Here is a 16,896-nt window from a genome sequence, read left to right as displayed (position 1 = left end):
CCAGCAGATTTTATTTAACCTAGTAACCTAAGAAACTGTGTGTTAGCATCAACCAGAGTGACTTTGCTGATGGTTTGGCAGAAATTGTAAGAAAGGAATCAAGATTGGAAGAGGCATCTTTCCCTGGGTGTAAAACAGGGCTGCCTGAATCCAACCTCTATTTTTTAAAAAAATATGTACTTATTTATTTGACTGCATCAGGTCTTAGTTGCAGCATGAAAACTCTTAGCTGAAGCACATGGGGTCTAGTTCTCTGACAGGGATTGAACTTGGGTCCTCCTGCATTGCAGAACGTGGAGTCAGCCACTGCATCACCAGGGAAGTCCCTCCAACATCTATTTTTGTGGTCTGGATGGTCAATCTTGACCATGCCCAGAGGTGGAAAGTCCCTGAGCCCATGACCCATGTGAAATAAACCACACATTAGAATAAAGCACTCACTGGAATACAAGCTATAATTTTATGAGAAAGATCAGCTATCCCAACAGCGTGATGGGGATTCTGTCTTAGGAAAAAATGCTGCCAGCATCTGAAAATTGCTTGGTGGGTGAGGAGAATTACATTCAACCCTTTATCCTTTGCTGTTCTGTTTACCTGCTCATTCCACAAATATTCTAGACCACTGACTCTGAAAGGATGATTTTACTAGGCATTGGGTACACTTTGGTGAGTAAAGGCCTTACGGGAGCTAATATTCTAGTGAGAAAGATGGATAATAAATAAGCAAATGCATAATTAAACATTTCATAAATAATAAATATAGAATGTGTATGCATAACTAATAAATATATAATTGCAAATTGTCTTCAGGGCTATCAGGGAAATAAACAGGATGCATAAAGAATGAGTGATTCCTACTGAAACGACTTAAATACTCTAATCATGAGGCAGAGACAGCTAATGTGTTTTTCATTTTGGGAAAGATCTTGCTTTAGGGCAGGACTTGAACCCAAAACAACAACTCTTTAATATCTGGTTCGGTACATGTGTGGCTTGTGGGGCTTCTGCTGCCCTCTTGACTCTGCCTGGCACCCCCCAGCAATCTCAGCATTCTTTCCCACTGAGCCCTGCTTAGATCCTTTCCCACTCTGGGCTCTGGGCAGTTGATCTGAGCAGGCATGTAAGGTAAAATCATTCAGTGTAATGTAATATTTTTAATTTATTAAAAAAAATGCCTTGACCCACTTTGAAACTCTGTCTAGGGACTGATCAGTTCCTCTTAGACAACTGATTAAATTAACAACCCACACCATCTCCCTTTTGGGGCTTGAATGCTCTGGGGCACTATGAACCAGCCTCATCCTTAACTGCCCTGGCGTGGGTTCTGGACAGCTCAGGACAGCCTCTGTGACTGGAGCTTGGGACATTATTCAAGTTAGCTAACCCGTGGGGAGCCTGGGAAACCTCACTAACCCAGCTGCTGACCACATGTAAGCTGCCCCTACAGCTCCAGCTGCTGTTACCCCGACTCCCCAGTCGCTGGTGTGGTCCTGTGTGGCCGCACCAAACACTTCACTCTCAACTGTGGGTTCTCTTCTAACCTGTTCTCAACTTAGTCCTCTTCCCCTTCCTGTGGTGTCAGAGTGCTAGGTGCTACCATCAAAGAGCTAGGTCAACGTTCTGCCCACCTGCTCTCCTGAGGCAGAGCCTTGCCATGGGTCTTGGTAGCATGGAGGCCTAAGGCTTAAAATTCTCCCTCCTTGGGTTGTTCCTAGGATGGACACTGCCAGGGTGTGACTCTCTGCCTCCAGCTGTTTTATGCCTCTGTGTTGACTGGAGCCCTTTTTATAAAATATTTCTTTCTTATTTTGTGTTATCATACTCTGTTAGTAGAAAGTCCTGCTGTGGCCTATCAGTTATTTTCTTTCTTTTAGGTGACTTTATATTCTGATCCATTATATATAGATTTTACAATTTAACTCTATATTTCCAAATCTTGGAGATGAACTCAAAAGAAAGTGAAAGTAAGAAAGTGAAAGTTGCTTAGTTGTCTTGGACTCTTTGTGACCCCATGGTCTGTACAGTCCATGGAAGATGAACTCATCTGGCTCCCAAATACTTAAAAAAGTTTGTGCATGCTAAGTCACTCAGTCGTGTCCGACTCTTTGTGACCTATGAACCAGGGATCGAACCCACGTCTCCTGCGCTGCAGGTGATTTCACCACCATCTGAGCCCCCAGAGAAGCCTCAAGGGGAACAGAAAAGGAGCCAGCCAAACTGCTCCATTAGCTTCAGATCTATTGCTGAATTTTCCCTTAGACCTTTTCCTTGATTTCCATTATCCTGGTCCGGAGCCTTTAAAATCTTAGCCTATGGTTAGGGAACAAGGAACTCCTGAACTCTGCAGTGTGATTTTGTCTTAAGCTTGGTGTCCAGAAGACTTGCCTGTGCCTTCTCAAGTCCAGAGACCAGCTCAGAGAGAAAACATTCAGCTAAAGGGCCATTTGGATGAGATTTGGTAAATGTTCCCGAACTGTCACAGATCATGCTCTCCAGAACCTAATTGAAAAAGGCATTTGAGTGAGAGAGAGGCTGCTAAACACATTAGTGATATTCGGGAAGATCTGGGTTTCTTGACATAGCACAGTGTCAGAGCATAATATGCATCAGAGACTTTCCTCAAATAGCCCTTAATTGCATTTGGATGTCCTGGTGACTGTGAAGATTATTTTTAAATCAAATTGGTGCATTAGAATTACATTTAGTTTTAATTAAGTTGATGCATTTGCCAAGCAGTAATGTACTTAAGAGAATGGAAACGAGACACCAAGTCTTATTTTGTCTAAGACTGTCTCGAGGGCTCTCCTTTTCTTATTTTATGGAGGATTTATAAAACCTTACCGAGTGAAGGACGTTACCAAATAAACCACAGGCCAAAGCCCCAGTGCTGACCAGTGTATTGAGCACAGGCTGAGGATCAGAAACCTGCATCCCATTTGGGTCGGCCGCTGGCCCACTGTTCATCTCGGGAGAAATTAGTTAAGTCACAGTTGTTCTCAAACCTGGCAGATTACCAGAGTCTAAGGGAATATTTAACCATACAGATTTCCAAGTGGGAATTGAGTCTCCAGTGTGGGTGTAACCCAGGAGTCTCTATTTTAATAATGTTCTCCTGGAGATTCATACGGATTGTAACATGTGGTTTAACCATCCTAACCATTGTTCTCTCCTTTGCAAAATACTGCTTGCTTGACCCACCTCATAGATCAGTTGAAAGAATGCAAGGGGCTGCCAGGGACAATTTGGAAGACTTTGAAATGGGCAAAACTGATGATTGATCTGGGTGCTGTCTGGTGCCCCCTTCTGGGTCACCTCCCCCTTTCAGTGTCTTTGAGCCACTGCACCTCTCTGCAATAATGCAAATGAGCCTTACCCCGAGAAACGTTAGTGAACTGTGTCTGGCAGAAAGTAGTCAATTACTGCTGCTGCTGCTGCTGCTGCCAAGTCGCTTCAGTCGTGTCCGACTCTGTTGACCCCATAGACGCCAGCCCACCAGGCTCCCCCGTCTCTGGGATTCTCCAGGCAAGAACACTGGGGTGGGTTGCCATTTCCTTCTCCAATGCGTGAAAGTGAAAAGTGAAAGTGAAGTCGCTCAGTCGTATCCGACCCTTCGCGATCCCATGGACTGCAGCCTACCAGGCTTCTCCGTCCACGGGATTTTCCAGGCAAGAGTACTGGAGTGGGGTGTCATCGCCTTCTCCAAGTCAATGACTACCCTGTGAGTATTATCTACTTTTGCACCTATTTGTAAGTTCACATCAGCACTCCTAATTGCCTACCTATGGGTGCTGCGTGAATTTTCCTTTAGTCAGATGTGAAAGTGTACTGGTTCTCTAATTCATTAGTGATTCAAATTAAAATTCTGACATGTACTCATTTGATATTTGTGTAACAGTAATCATTTTAATTTTAAAAAATTATCCTTGACCAGGAGTGACTTTTCATGAATGTCACTCTATAATCACACACTTCCTGTTCTTTTGAACCAACTGAACAATCTAAAGAGGTTTATAAGGAGTAATGTGAGTGGCCAAAAAGGGCAAAATTAAAGCATTATCTGAACTTGCTAATATAAATTGTCTTCCTTATCAGAGAGGAAACCTACCACGTCAGTGTAGGATGGAAAGCCTGGGGTAGAAGAAAGATGAGTGGATGAAGAGTCTGCCTCCCCAGGTAACAGCTCCAAGCCTCCCCTTCCACCTGTGGGTTCCTGGACTTGCTTCTCTCTCCCTCTCCTCAGAAGGGTAAAAGACCATAAATTGTCTCCTTGGACTATGAACCAAACAGCCAAGTGTCCATTTGCTAAGCTTTACTGAGTTTTAATACAGTCTTTCCAGAATGAAGACTGGGATGAATGTAAGAATTTAAATATGCTCCTGCAGTGAATTTCCACAACTTCTTTTGTAATGGGATTTGCAATTGGCTTGCATCTGGCACCGCTTGTTCTCATAGTTGAACTATTCTTCTGTTACCCTTTCCTCAGTGGAAGAGAGGATGACTGCTCACTATTCAAGCTGTACAGGTATTCATGTCCACTCTTTCTGGAAGTCTTGGCTGGGCTGCGATGCCATCTCCTTGCAAAATCTTCCCTGGCTTCCAAAGGCTGCTTCAATGTCTTTTTTTTCTTTTTTAAAGATTAAATGAAATGATGTAGTGTAAATAACTTGATACACAGTGAAAGTGTTAGTCGCTCAGTTGTGTCTGACTCTTTGCACCCCTTGGACTGTAGCCCACCACGCTCCTCTGTCCATGGAATTCTCCAGGCAAGAATACTGGAGTGAATTGCCATTCCCTTCTCCAGGAGATCTTCCCCACCCAGGGATTGAACCCAGGTCTCCTGCATTGCAGGCGGATTCTTTACCGTCTGAGCCACCAGAAAGGCCCTTGATACACAGTATATGCTCCCTAAATATTAGCTTCCTTCTTCTCTTCCTTCTAAGTTTTAGATCACGGTTCTATTCTGCAGTGGGATGACGTGGTCGGAAGACCTGATTCGTCCCAGTTGATGTTTCAGCATCTCCCTGAGGTGCAGCAACAGCATCCAGAACTACCTCCCTGCCCACAAGACATCGTATTGAACGGACTTTCTTGTCGAGGGCCTGCAGCCTTATGGCCATGGGAGTTCTTTGATAACAGGGCCTGTGGACTGTGCCCACTGCAGAGAGCACGTACTCATTCACCACGATGAGCGGTGGTAGACGAAACAAATCCTGGAGATAGCCGCACAAAGGTTAAAGTCCCCTTCTGACCTTATTTCAAGTGGTGCTTTCAATAAATCAGGAAGAGGTGAACTCAGGCCATCCCATCTCCAGAGGATTTTGTGAATATTAGCTAATGGGACAACCAGTTGAGTGGTTTTGTTCAGACTCACACACAGAAAAATCTGGGACTCATGGCTTCTAAGAAAGAGTATGGCAATTCAAGACTTTAAATCAGGAATCTAATTTGGAGTTACAAAAGAAGATATGTTTTTCTTTTATGGCCTCCAAATTTCGGTATTCTGACACAAACAGATTGAGTGGCAATTAATTTACATCTCTCTTAAAATTTAATACTATTCAAACAGCAGTTTCCTCATTCCCTCTTTTGGCTCATAGGAATTTTTCCTCTCCTCTTCACCCCTCATGAAACATGGCCATTATCATATAAATCTGTTTTGGGAGAACTAATAAAAATGAAAATGATTTAGATGTGGAAAACCAAAATGGATTCTTGGGAATAGACGTACACGGTCAGTTAAATATGTATTTGAACCCTTGAGTTTCTTGTTTATGCTTGATCTTTTATTTCAGAGTCCCTACCAATGTTTTAGGGGTTCGTGCTTACTCAGAGTTATTTATGTATGCCGACTATTTAAATAATATGTCAACTTGGCCAAGCCACTGAAGTTATTCTTACAGATTTTAAAAATATGCATCAATGTGAATTAATAAGTGATATCTCCAAGAATATTTTGCAGACTTTCAATGAGACAGGTTACATTGTAAATATGGATGGCAGGATTTACTTTCATCAAAAGGCTAAGCACGGGTTATCAAGCTTTTGCTAATATGTGTGTGTATAAATACATGTGTATTGGAGTGTGTATGTCTGAATGTGTGAGACTGTGTGTGAGTTTGTGTGTATCTGACTGTGAGTGTGTAGGGATGTATGTGCATATGTGAGTGTGTCACACACAGTCATGTACATGGCCAGGAGAATGACAGACACACGGCTTTTGTGAATTTATGAGATAGTCTCTGATCATGATGCCAGTCCTGATTATAATGGGGTTATACAGTTTGTATTTCAAGTAGCATTTTAAAAAGCTTTGCTCATTAATTAAGCTGGCATTCCATAAAGTGTAATTTTCAGGACTTTTAAAAAACTAGACAGTAAAGGTGTTTGGTGGAGACTGTCTAAGATCCTTAATGACAGAGGTTATCTACTACGCAAGCTCATTACACTCAGACAGAGGAACCTGGGTAGCTCTTTGATGTTATCAGACCTCAAATTATCTGCAAGGGCAGCTTGGAGAGCCCTCACATGATGGCATCACATCTCGTGCATCAGTGGTGAGATTCCATACATGGAGCATGTCATGTCAGCAACCACAAAACCTACTCAGAAGGTAAGAGACAGGGTGTCACAGCCTCCTTATAGCCAGACTAATTAGATCAAGTCTCCTTAGATGTGTTCAAAGATTAGACAGAGTGTTGAACTATATATCTATAAAGATATATATATATACTATATATCTTTAGAGTAATTGATCAGAAGACCAGGAAAATAAAATGTATTATGAAATGATACAAATGATGAAGAGACGGTATCTAAATATACTGTACACCTCACTTTGTACTGGGCATGAAATCTCATCTCATTTTTTTTTTTTAACATTATCTCATTGCTCAGTCTCCCTAGGAAGGAGAAAACGGAGGCTGCAAAAGGTTAAACAGTTTGCTCAAATTGATGCAGCTAGGATGTGTCAGAGCTGGAAGGTGGACCCAGGTCTGTGTGACCTCCAGACACTGCTCCTTTCTGCCCTGCACCCTTGCTCTCCCCTACTCTCTGCCCATGATGGTGGGAAGATTATCATGGCTTCCATGAGCACCACAGTTTTGGGGAGGTGACAGCAGATGAATTTATGAAGGAAGTTTGTGCTGAAAGTGTAGCAAAGCTAACTGTGTGAAGCCTCTGCCTTCAGGCAGTGTGTGGAGACCAACGATGGGACCACAGCAGTTCTGAGAGGGGCAGGCACTGCTCTGGGAATAAGGAGGCAGAGCTCTATACTCCTTCTCCCTGAGGCTCACCCTATCATGCCCAAACTGTGCTTGGCTTAGCAGGGCTTCTTCCACATTGTCTTCAGCTCTTTGTTCTCTGTGAATATGACTATGGGCTACTGTTGGTCTCGTTTTCTACAATTTCTTCTCAACAAATCATATTCATCCTGAGTTCAAGGCTCATCTCCTTTAGGAAACAAGTCCTGGTAAACCACTCTCAGCTGGGTTAACTTCCTCCTTTATAGTTTCCATTCTATTATCATGGACTCTATTTGCCCACTAACTGTATATGCCAGAAACAACACTAGTTCATTCGTTTAATCTCCACAATACTCATTCATTCATTCATGACATATGTATTAAGCATCTACTAAGTCTCAAGAGGAGAAGGCAATGGCACCCCATTCCAGTACTCTTGCCTGGAAAATCCCACGGACGGAGGAACCTGGTAGGCTGCAGTCCATGGGATCATGAAGAGTCAGACATGACTGAGTGACTTCACTTTCCCTTTTCACTTTCATGCATTGGAGAAGGAAATGGCAACCCACTCCAGTGTTCTTGCCTGGAGAATCCCAGGGACAGAGGAGCCTAGTGGGCTGCCGTCTATGGGGTTGCACAGAGTCGGACATGACTGAAGTGACTTAGCAGCAGCAGCAGCAAGTCTCAAGAACTGGCCTATACTCCAGGGACACAGGGTTATTTAACAAATACAGATTTGTTCTCATGGGCTTTACAAGGGAGAGATAACCAAACAATCCCAGAAATATATAAATACAAAATGAGATAAGTGCTTTGAAGAAAAGAAATATGGTGTCATGGAAGTATATCATAGAGGATCTCACCCAGGTTGTACCAAGGAAGAGTTGAGATCTAGTGGGTGCGTAACAGTCAATGGACGAGGATGTGTGTGTGTGACGGTGGTGGTGGCGGCTGTGGTGGTGGGTAAGTAGAACGGTGGGAGGAACAGAGGGCAGGAAGAACATTTCTTTGGCAAGAGTTGAAAGTGAAAGTAAAAGTCGCTCAGTTGTGTCCGACTCTTTGAGATGCCATGGACTATATACAGTCCATGGAATTCTCCAGGCCAGAATACTGGAGTGGGTAGCCTTTCCATTCTCCAGGGGATCTTCCCAACCCAGGGATTGAACCCAGGTCTCCCGCATTGCAGGCAGATTCTTTACCAGCTGAGCCACAAGGGAAACCTGGTCCTTTTGGGGAACAAATGATGGAGCAGAGAGGTGAGGGGAACAGTGGTGCCAGAAAAGCAAAGAAGTCACCAGGGTGAAAGGAGCCACCAGGTGTCTGTAAATACTCCAGTCTAGACCCAAGGGAAGTGGGAGGCCATTAGAGAGTTTTAAACACACTTGTGTGTCATGAGCAGACCTAAGGCAGGCACAGTGATTCTCTTCTTCACGAGTGTATTATAAAAGCAGAAGGTTGATGGCTTGAGGAACCATCTCAGGCTTCATAGGGGTCACACAGCTAGTGAGCGGCTTGGCTAGAGCTTAAATCTAGGTCAAGTGATGCCCACACTTTTCATTCTTAAATATTCAGTGAATCCATGTTGTATGTCATTCTCTTTCTCCCTCATTTTTTATGTCTGCAAAGGAAGCATCTACCTCTGGATTATGAACAGAACTGACTGGAATTAACACTGTTAAACTCCTACTATGTTATTTTATTTAATGACAACCATCCTACAAGGGCTTCCCTCATAGCTCAGTCAGTAAAGAATCTGTCTGCAATGCAGGAGACCTGGGTTCGATTCCTGGGTCAGGAAGATCCCCTGGAGAAGGAAATGGCAACCCACTCCAGTATTCTTGCCTGGAGAATCCCATGGACAGAGGAGCCTGGTGGGCTACAGTCCATAGGGTCGTAAAGAGTTGGACATGATTTAGCAACTCAACCACCACCATCCTACAAGGGCAGGCCTTATTATCTCTGCTTTCAAGATGAGAAGACAGAGGTTCAGAAAGTTAGGTAAGATGCCCTATTGTCAGAAAACAGAGGAGCAGGGACATGAATCCATTCTGTTTGACTCCAAAGCTTAGATGATCCCAGGACACTGGGATGTCTTTGCAGCATCCTTTCCACCCAAAGTAAATGCGAAGGGAGGAATGGGGTGAGGGGTTGTAAGACTAGACACAGAGACCAGGTGGATCCCACAGCAATCCAGGGAGAGGTGAAGGTGGGGCTGGATAAAGCAGATCTGAGGCAAAGAGAACCAGTAGGAATTGAACATTGAATGCATTTTGGGTATGGGGTGAAAGAAAACCTCAGGTGGCCGGCTTGAGGCCTGGGCAGATGGTGACATCATTCACCCTGGGGACAGGTTTGTGCAGGGGAGGACAGAGGTCTTGGGTGCCAGGCACTCCTGGGGTAGGCATTGAGGAGAATCTTGAGGTTTGGAGAGAGGTCTGGACTGCTGGCTGTTGGCAGAAAGAGCTTTCTTATTATTAAGCAGATATATAGCAAACTCTGGCTGAAGTGATGGTCCATCTGCTCTGATTGTAACTGTTGGCTTTGCCAATTGGACCTCCTTTGTCCTCAAGCTCATGCCCTCAACATTCCCTCCACTCTCGTATCCTTTGTTTTCTTTCCTGAGGATAATCTCCCGCATGCCCCCTGGGTCAGAAGGAAGGTGGATGAAAATAGAGTTTTGTTAAAAGGATTTTTACTACCTCATGGTTTAAGGAGAGAAAGATAATTCACAAAGCCTTAGTTCATTCAAGGAATGATACTAAATCCCCAAAGCATTGCCTTACACATTCTAAATCAGAGCTTGGCTTCTAAAATGGGAACCTACAATCTCTTTGCAAAGAAAAAAAAAAAGTTAAGTATGATTTATCACTTCAATCTTGCAGTCTATGCAATGCAGACATTTCATTCCTGAGAATGAATAGTCCTGTTTGCCTTGGAGCAGAGTGTAAACGTTTGATTCGTGACCAGACAACTTGACTTTTAATGGCCTGCGACCGACTAACATAAGCACAAAAACGTACGACCACCACCAGGCAGTTAAGACTTCACCCCTGAGTCAAATTTCTCTGGAGCTATTATTTCCATCTAATAAGTTCAGAACAATTTTCTAAGATATAGCTGTGGGACCTGCACAATGGGGTGTTGTTAAATTTTAAATTCTAGACACTCAAATGATAATCTCGAGAAGAACCCAATATACTGTTCTTTGCAAAGTAAATATAGGTCCTCCTTGTCTTCATCAGCAGATAGTTAATGTGGACTGTCAGTTGAGGGCAAGGAACCACACCAGTAACGAATCCTAGGTAGGTTCTGACTGGCAGGGTTTGCTGTATCTGGATAGAATGGGGCTTCACCCGACAAACACTGTCTCATTCTGCTGTACCTAACCAGGCTGTTTAGATAACATTTACAACTCCAGCCAGTGAGTTCAGCATGGTGAGTCTTCCTCAAGGATGGAGAAAGTTCAGATTTACAAGAACCTAATTGTCTGAACGAATCTAAGGAGCCAGGAACCAAGCCTGAACTCTGCCTGGGAAAAGCCCAAGAATCAGCTGGAAGCAGACCATAGATGAACAATGAAAGCTGACCTTGGGTGTGAGCTGGGGGAGCTGCCAGACTTTGGCTGGACACCCACATCTGCTATGGGGCCCACTGGGCATTGTACCAGGAAGCGCAGCTGAGCGATCCAGGTTGACCCCAACGGCAAATGGGACCAGGAAACAGGGTCTACATGGAGGCTTTTGACAGCTGTTTTCTCTTCAGGGACTTTGGGGAAAGTGGAAGAGGAGAAGGCTGATTTCACTGAGGAGGAACCATTTTTCAGGCAAAAACCAGAGGGGTCACATCAGGGAAATGGACAGACCTGAGATGTGAAAAGGACTTCCCAGGTGGCGCTAGTGATAAAGAACCCGCCTGCCAGTGCAGGGGATGTCAGAGATGAGTTCTATGCCTGGGTCGGGGAAGATTCCCTGGAGAAGGGAATGGCAACTCACTCAAGCATTCATGCCTGGAGAATCCCATGGACAGAGGAGCCTGGTGGGCTATGGTCCCTAGGGTTTCAAAGAGTCAGACACAACTGAAGCGACTTAGCCCATATGAGATGTGGGAAAGCTCAGAGAGCTCAGGGTGGAGACAGGGTTCCAGAGCCTTCTGCAGGGAGGACCAGTGGCAGCACGTGGGCAGTGGAGCCCACCATAAAATGGAGGCTATTTTCCTAATGCTCTGACATATAAATGGTTTTCTGTGCTAGTTTTTCTCTCCATGCTCTTCAGAAGAGGAAAGAACCCATCTCTAACAGCCCATGTGGCTGCAAAAGCAGCCCCTCATATCCTGCTCCCGGGCTGGAAAACACCAAGTCCTTGTCCTGAGCGCGCTTGTGGCTTGGGTCACGAATAGAGGGAAGGAGTGAAGTCTTTTCTTTGAGACAACCTGGGGAACACGACGTTGCAAAGACCGTACTGACGTCCAGTCCCTGAGTGTCTACTGTTACTGTGCTATATGCTTTATGAACCTTATTCACTTCATCCTCACAAATGCCTTAAGAGGAAAAGATCATTATTATCCTTTTATCAGTAAGGAAACCTGGGAAACACGATGTTCGTACATTGCTTAAAATCACACAGCAAGGAGGATGTGGACACAGTACGGACTCCAGCCACACCACCCCTGAAACATGAGACTGTGGTCCAGAGAAAGGTTTAGATCTCATGAGCGCCCTGAGGCTCACCTCTCTGTTTCAGTGACCATGAGGTGGGATGGGTCCTGAAACAGAAGAACCTTTAGGTGTGAGCCAGGGGGAGCTGCCAGTCTCTGGCAGGGATAAATAGAGTTTTAGACTGATTTGTCAGTCAATGTTAATTTGGGCAGCAAGTACATTTTTGGTTCCCTATTAGACCCCACAGGATGCCAAGTGCATCTGATGCTCAGCCTTCATGAAAACTCCCAGTAGCCGCTCTACTGATGATGTAATGACCACGCTTCTCAAAGTGTGGTCCCTGGGCCAGCAGCGTCAGCACCACCTGCAGCCCAGTTAGAAACTCGGATTTTCAAGCCCCACCCAAGACACGCTGAATCATGCTGAGTCAGAAACTTCCAGAATAAGGCCCAGCAATCTGCATCAACCAGCCCTGCACACTAACATTTGAGAATCACTGCTCTAAGGCACTTGGAGGCCACACAAATTGAATTGTTTTCTTTCACGTACATCACCACTGACTTTAAATCTTTCGTTCTTCTTCCTTTAAAAATGTTTTTACCTCATTTCCAAATCTTCATTCTCTTGTGGTACAAATTTGTACAAGGCAACATAGGTGTTCATCTGAAATGGGTCTTTGGAAAGAGGTCCCTGAAAGAGAAACATAAAAGAGAAATGAGAGGAGGAAGGAGGGAGAAATGGAGCAAAGGAAGAAGACAGGAAATGGAGAAGTTAAATGTAATTCCAGCATAATCTTTTGTGTTAAAATATCTAACCATTATTATTTTGTTCCAAACATAGGTTTATTTTTAATTTCCTAGCTGAGTTCGATTTCATTGCAAACTATTTGAAAACATTTATGTGGAACTTTTTGTCAGAAATACTACAGTTTTCTTCAAATCACTCTTTTCCTTTGATCTAGTTGTTCATGAAAGGTGATACAGACTTGAGTCCAAGCAAGAGAATATTCTCTCTATAGACAGCAGACAGGTGGAGAGTAGTAAACAACTTCTATTCCCTAAAATGGACAATTTTGTATCTAGTATATCAAAGGGATCTGGGTGTATTCATCCAGAAATAAGTTCATTCATGCTGTGGAAAAATGAAAGATGTTGGCCTGAGACTGATTTGATTTGTTATGGTATCACCATCCACTGACTATGAAACTGCAATAATGATAATAAAAGCTACCATTTTTTGATAGCTTGCTGTGTGAGAGGCATGATGGTACATGGATTAGCATATGCAAAGCTAACAACAGCCCATGAGGGTTGATTTTATTGTGTCCCTAATTTGTGAACTGTATGAGTTTTACAGGTATTATATAAACATAAGCTGTTATTATTAACTACACAAATATTGTAGCTATATAAATGTTTCTGCCTTATAATATACATGATAAATTAAAATTATACAACATGTAATATTATATTGTATCATTTTATATGCATGCAGATATATAATGTATAACTATACATTTAAAGACATAATAATATAATGAATAGATGCCATATCTAGAAAACATAAACAAAAGCTGCACATAACTATATTCTTTTGATTTGTGATTCAGTTTGCTGCCCAAAGCTCAAGTACTTTATGCCGTATGATTCCATCCTAATTATACATGTAAATTAACATAAAATATAATATTTGAAAGTTGAAAGTGAAGTCGCTCAGTCATGTCTGACTCTTTGCGACCCCATGGACTGTAGCCCACCAGGCTCTTCCATCCATGGGATTTTCCAGGCAGGAATACTGGAGTGGGTTGCCATTTCCTTCTCCAGGGAATCTTCCCGACCCAGGGATCGAACCCAGGTCTCTCACATTGCAGGCAGACGCTGTAACCTCTGAGCCACCAGGGAAACCCACTATGAAATACAGTCATAATATATAATTTACATACTGTAGAGCACATACCAACTTGTAGGTAGCACACATAACAGAAGCCAAAGCACACAGTACAATCTTTATCCTCTGTACCTTGGGTGCCTTGGAATTTGTTTTGCTCAGTGCTGCCTATGCTATGTACTCTATGGTACATTATTCTCTAAAAATGCTAGTCTGGGCCCCACTAAGTTGATTTCATGACCCACTTGGGGGGTGACCTACAGAATAATCTAAGGACCCTGTCTGGCCAGTCTTCTGAGATGTCCATAAATACCTGGTGGTTTACGTTCTTTGCTTGGTCTCTGAAATCGTCAGTGCCATTTTCTGGATACGTGAACACTGAAAGAGACCAGAAAAAGGAGGAGTTTTATGAGTCCAGCCACCGCATTTGGGAAACACGCTGGAAAGACGTAGCTTTATTTACTCCCTGCACCACAGTTTCAACTCAGTTCCTCCCCGCCTTTCCTCATCCTCAGCGACCCAGCTCGCGTGTCACGCTCCATCTGTTGCCCTCTGCGCCCCTTGCAGGGTCCGCACTACACTCTCCGCGGAGCCACACCCTCGTCCACGCCTCCGGGCCAGCACACATCCTCCTGCATTGCTTGGTCTCATTTGGCAGAGCCCTTCTCAGGAGCAGAAACCATGTCATTCATCTTTGTTAAATGTATCCAATCGTAGGTGAGGGTAGGTGAGGTATGGTGCAATTTAACTGCATTTGAATACACTTTTCTAAATACCAGACTCTTTGATCTCTATTCAATATCTTTATGCTAGTTTCCTGATGATCTCTGTATTTTACTTGCAGATTAAGGTTTTAAACTTCAAAATACTTCCTCGATCTCTTATTTGGCAGTACATTGGGGGGTATTATTGAGAAAAAAATTAAACAGTGGTTTCTCATCTAGTGTGTTCTTAAAATACATAATTCTCTACCTTTTGCATTTTAGCAGCCACTCTGTGACCTTTGATGAAGAAAAAGGCTTCTTAAGATGGGTAGGAGTTGTCACTGTCCACACACACAGCTGTGGAAGGTCCCTGATGTGTTGATGGGTATGGGGGGCTCTGCCTTAGCGAGTTCAACCATCTAACCCTGGAGACCAACATCATGTATCTTTCTTAAATAAAAATAAAAGGTGGCACATGTTTCCAAGTCTATACAATAGGGCCCATAGTGTTGAAATTAATCTACTTTGTAGAAGCTTTGATAATCAAAAATACATTGCTGTTTTAGTCTTCCCTTTGGGTCTCCTTCAGAGGGTCAAGGAAACCAGCAGAAGAAGAGAAACACATCACAGAAAGCTCTGTACCCTCTTTCAGTCAGCCCTGACAATCTCCACTGTCCTGAAAATGGACCCAGTAACCGTGATGAAGGAAACACACTTCCGAACAAGAGCCCCTGTAAATGTACCAATGCTCAGTAAACATCTATCGTCCATGGTTTATGGTTCCAGGGATCTTCCCTGGTGGCTCAGACGGTAAAGCGTCTGCCTACAATGACCTGGGTTCAATCCCTGGGTCAGCAAGATCTCCTGGAGAAGGAAATGGCATCCCACTCCAGTATTCTTGCCTGGAAAATCCCTTGGACGGAGGAACCTGGTTAGGCTACAGTCCATGGGGTTGCAGAGAGTCGGACACGACTGAGAGACTTCACCCACTCACTATGGTTCCAGAGCCTGTGGATGCAGTTCCATTATCCCTAGGAAGTCAATATGCAGTCATGGAAGGAGCTCCACTTTGTAGGAAAATGGAAAATGAAGGGCCGATGCTTACAGACCTTGTCTGCCTGAATATTTGGCTATGCAACTTCCTGGTTTAAAAAGAGTAGAGACCAGCAATACTTTTCTCTGTTTTAAGTGATTACTTGAAATCTTGGCATAATACTTGATTCCATAAATATAAAACTGGACACATTTAAAGAATGTTGAGTAGTTGAATGGAAACATAACAAGACCATCTTCTTAGAAAATTATTGATTGAAACTAAAATTGAGACTACATAAGATGCATGTGCAATATTCAGTTTGATTTTACAGTTTTGTAATTTCAAATTGTTTGAGCTTTTCATTGACTATCCATTAGCCGTCACAACAATGTGTATCATTTTTTGAACTATGCTGAACATTATTTGAAGTGACTCCAAATGTGTTTTCAGTCAAATGGTTACAGGCAGAACTGGAACACTGCAAAAATGATTTTTAAAAAAACCCATTCCTTCTGGCCATTTCTAAGATGTTGATTTGAGAGGAAAAGTTTAAAGAAAGGTATAAAGAATATTTTTTTTGGTACTATTTTACCAAAAAAATATATCAGACACTTTTTAATGTTTGGTACTTTAAGTTCATTTTATGAAAAATAATTTGGCTGTTGACTTCATCCATGGATACATACAAAATCTGTGTTAATTCTGCAGGTATGTTTTCTAATGTTACAGATGCAAAATCAACCTTCAGTTTTTGCTAGTCCCCCTAAAGCTTTCTTCTTTTCCTTTTCTGTATTCTGTCTTTCTCTCTTACTTCACAGTCCTGGGAGGCCCATGTCTCCAACAAACTGATGATGTGGATTTTCAGCTTTAACCTGGTCATGTACAAGTTAAATTATCAGCTTATTGATACTGACTCAACTTGCATCCCTGGAATAAATTCAACGTGGTAATTATGCACTGCCTTTCTAAAATACATTACTGGATTCAGTGTACTGAGGTGATCTTGTTTCAGATTTCTGCACCCATATTCAAGAGGGGGATGAGCCGGCGATTTTCTTTCGCTGTCTTCCTTTGGTTTTGAGGTCAGTATTATACCAGCCCCATAAACTAAGTTAGAGAATGCTGCTGGCTAGCACTTTCTGTTGTCCTGAAAGAGCTTAGCTAATCTGGAAATTTTATCTTCCTTAAATGTTTGGTCACGTTTACTTATAAAGTTGTCTGGGCCTGGCATTTTTGTTGTGAAAAAACTTAAAATACTGATTCTGTTTCTATCATAATTGGAAGCCAAGTCAAGTTCTCTAATTACTAATTCCTCTTGAGTCATACTTTGGTCATTGATAGCTTTCTTGGCAGCTGTCCATTTGAAGTTTTAAA

General features: G+C 43.0%; 1 protein-coding gene across 3 annotated transcripts in view; it reads right to left on the bottom strand.

Annotated features, from left to right (window-relative positions):
- Positions 1 to 16,896, bottom strand: part of STAC (SH3 and cysteine rich domain) — a 127,510-nt gene that overhangs the window by 17,071 nt on the left and 93,543 nt on the right. For all 3 annotated transcript variants that reach the window (XM_055557270.1, XM_055557271.1, XM_055557272.1), the window contains 2 exons: positions 14,096 to 14,160; positions 12,497 to 12,585 (listed from right to left, as the gene is read on the bottom strand). In XM_055557270.1, coding sequence (XP_055413245.1) covers positions 12,497 to 12,585; positions 14,096 to 14,160 — 154 coding nt within the window. The remainder of the gene's footprint in view (positions 1 to 12,496; positions 12,586 to 14,095; positions 14,161 to 16,896) is intronic.

Source organism: Bubalus kerabau, chromosome 20 (genome assembly GCF_029407905.1).
Source record: "Bubalus kerabau isolate K-KA32 ecotype Philippines breed swamp buffalo chromosome 20, PCC_UOA_SB_1v2, whole genome shotgun sequence".
Taxonomy (NCBI): domain Eukaryota; kingdom Metazoa; phylum Chordata; class Mammalia; order Artiodactyla; family Bovidae; genus Bubalus; species Bubalus kerabau.
This window is presented reverse-complemented; position numbering and strand designations above follow the sequence as displayed.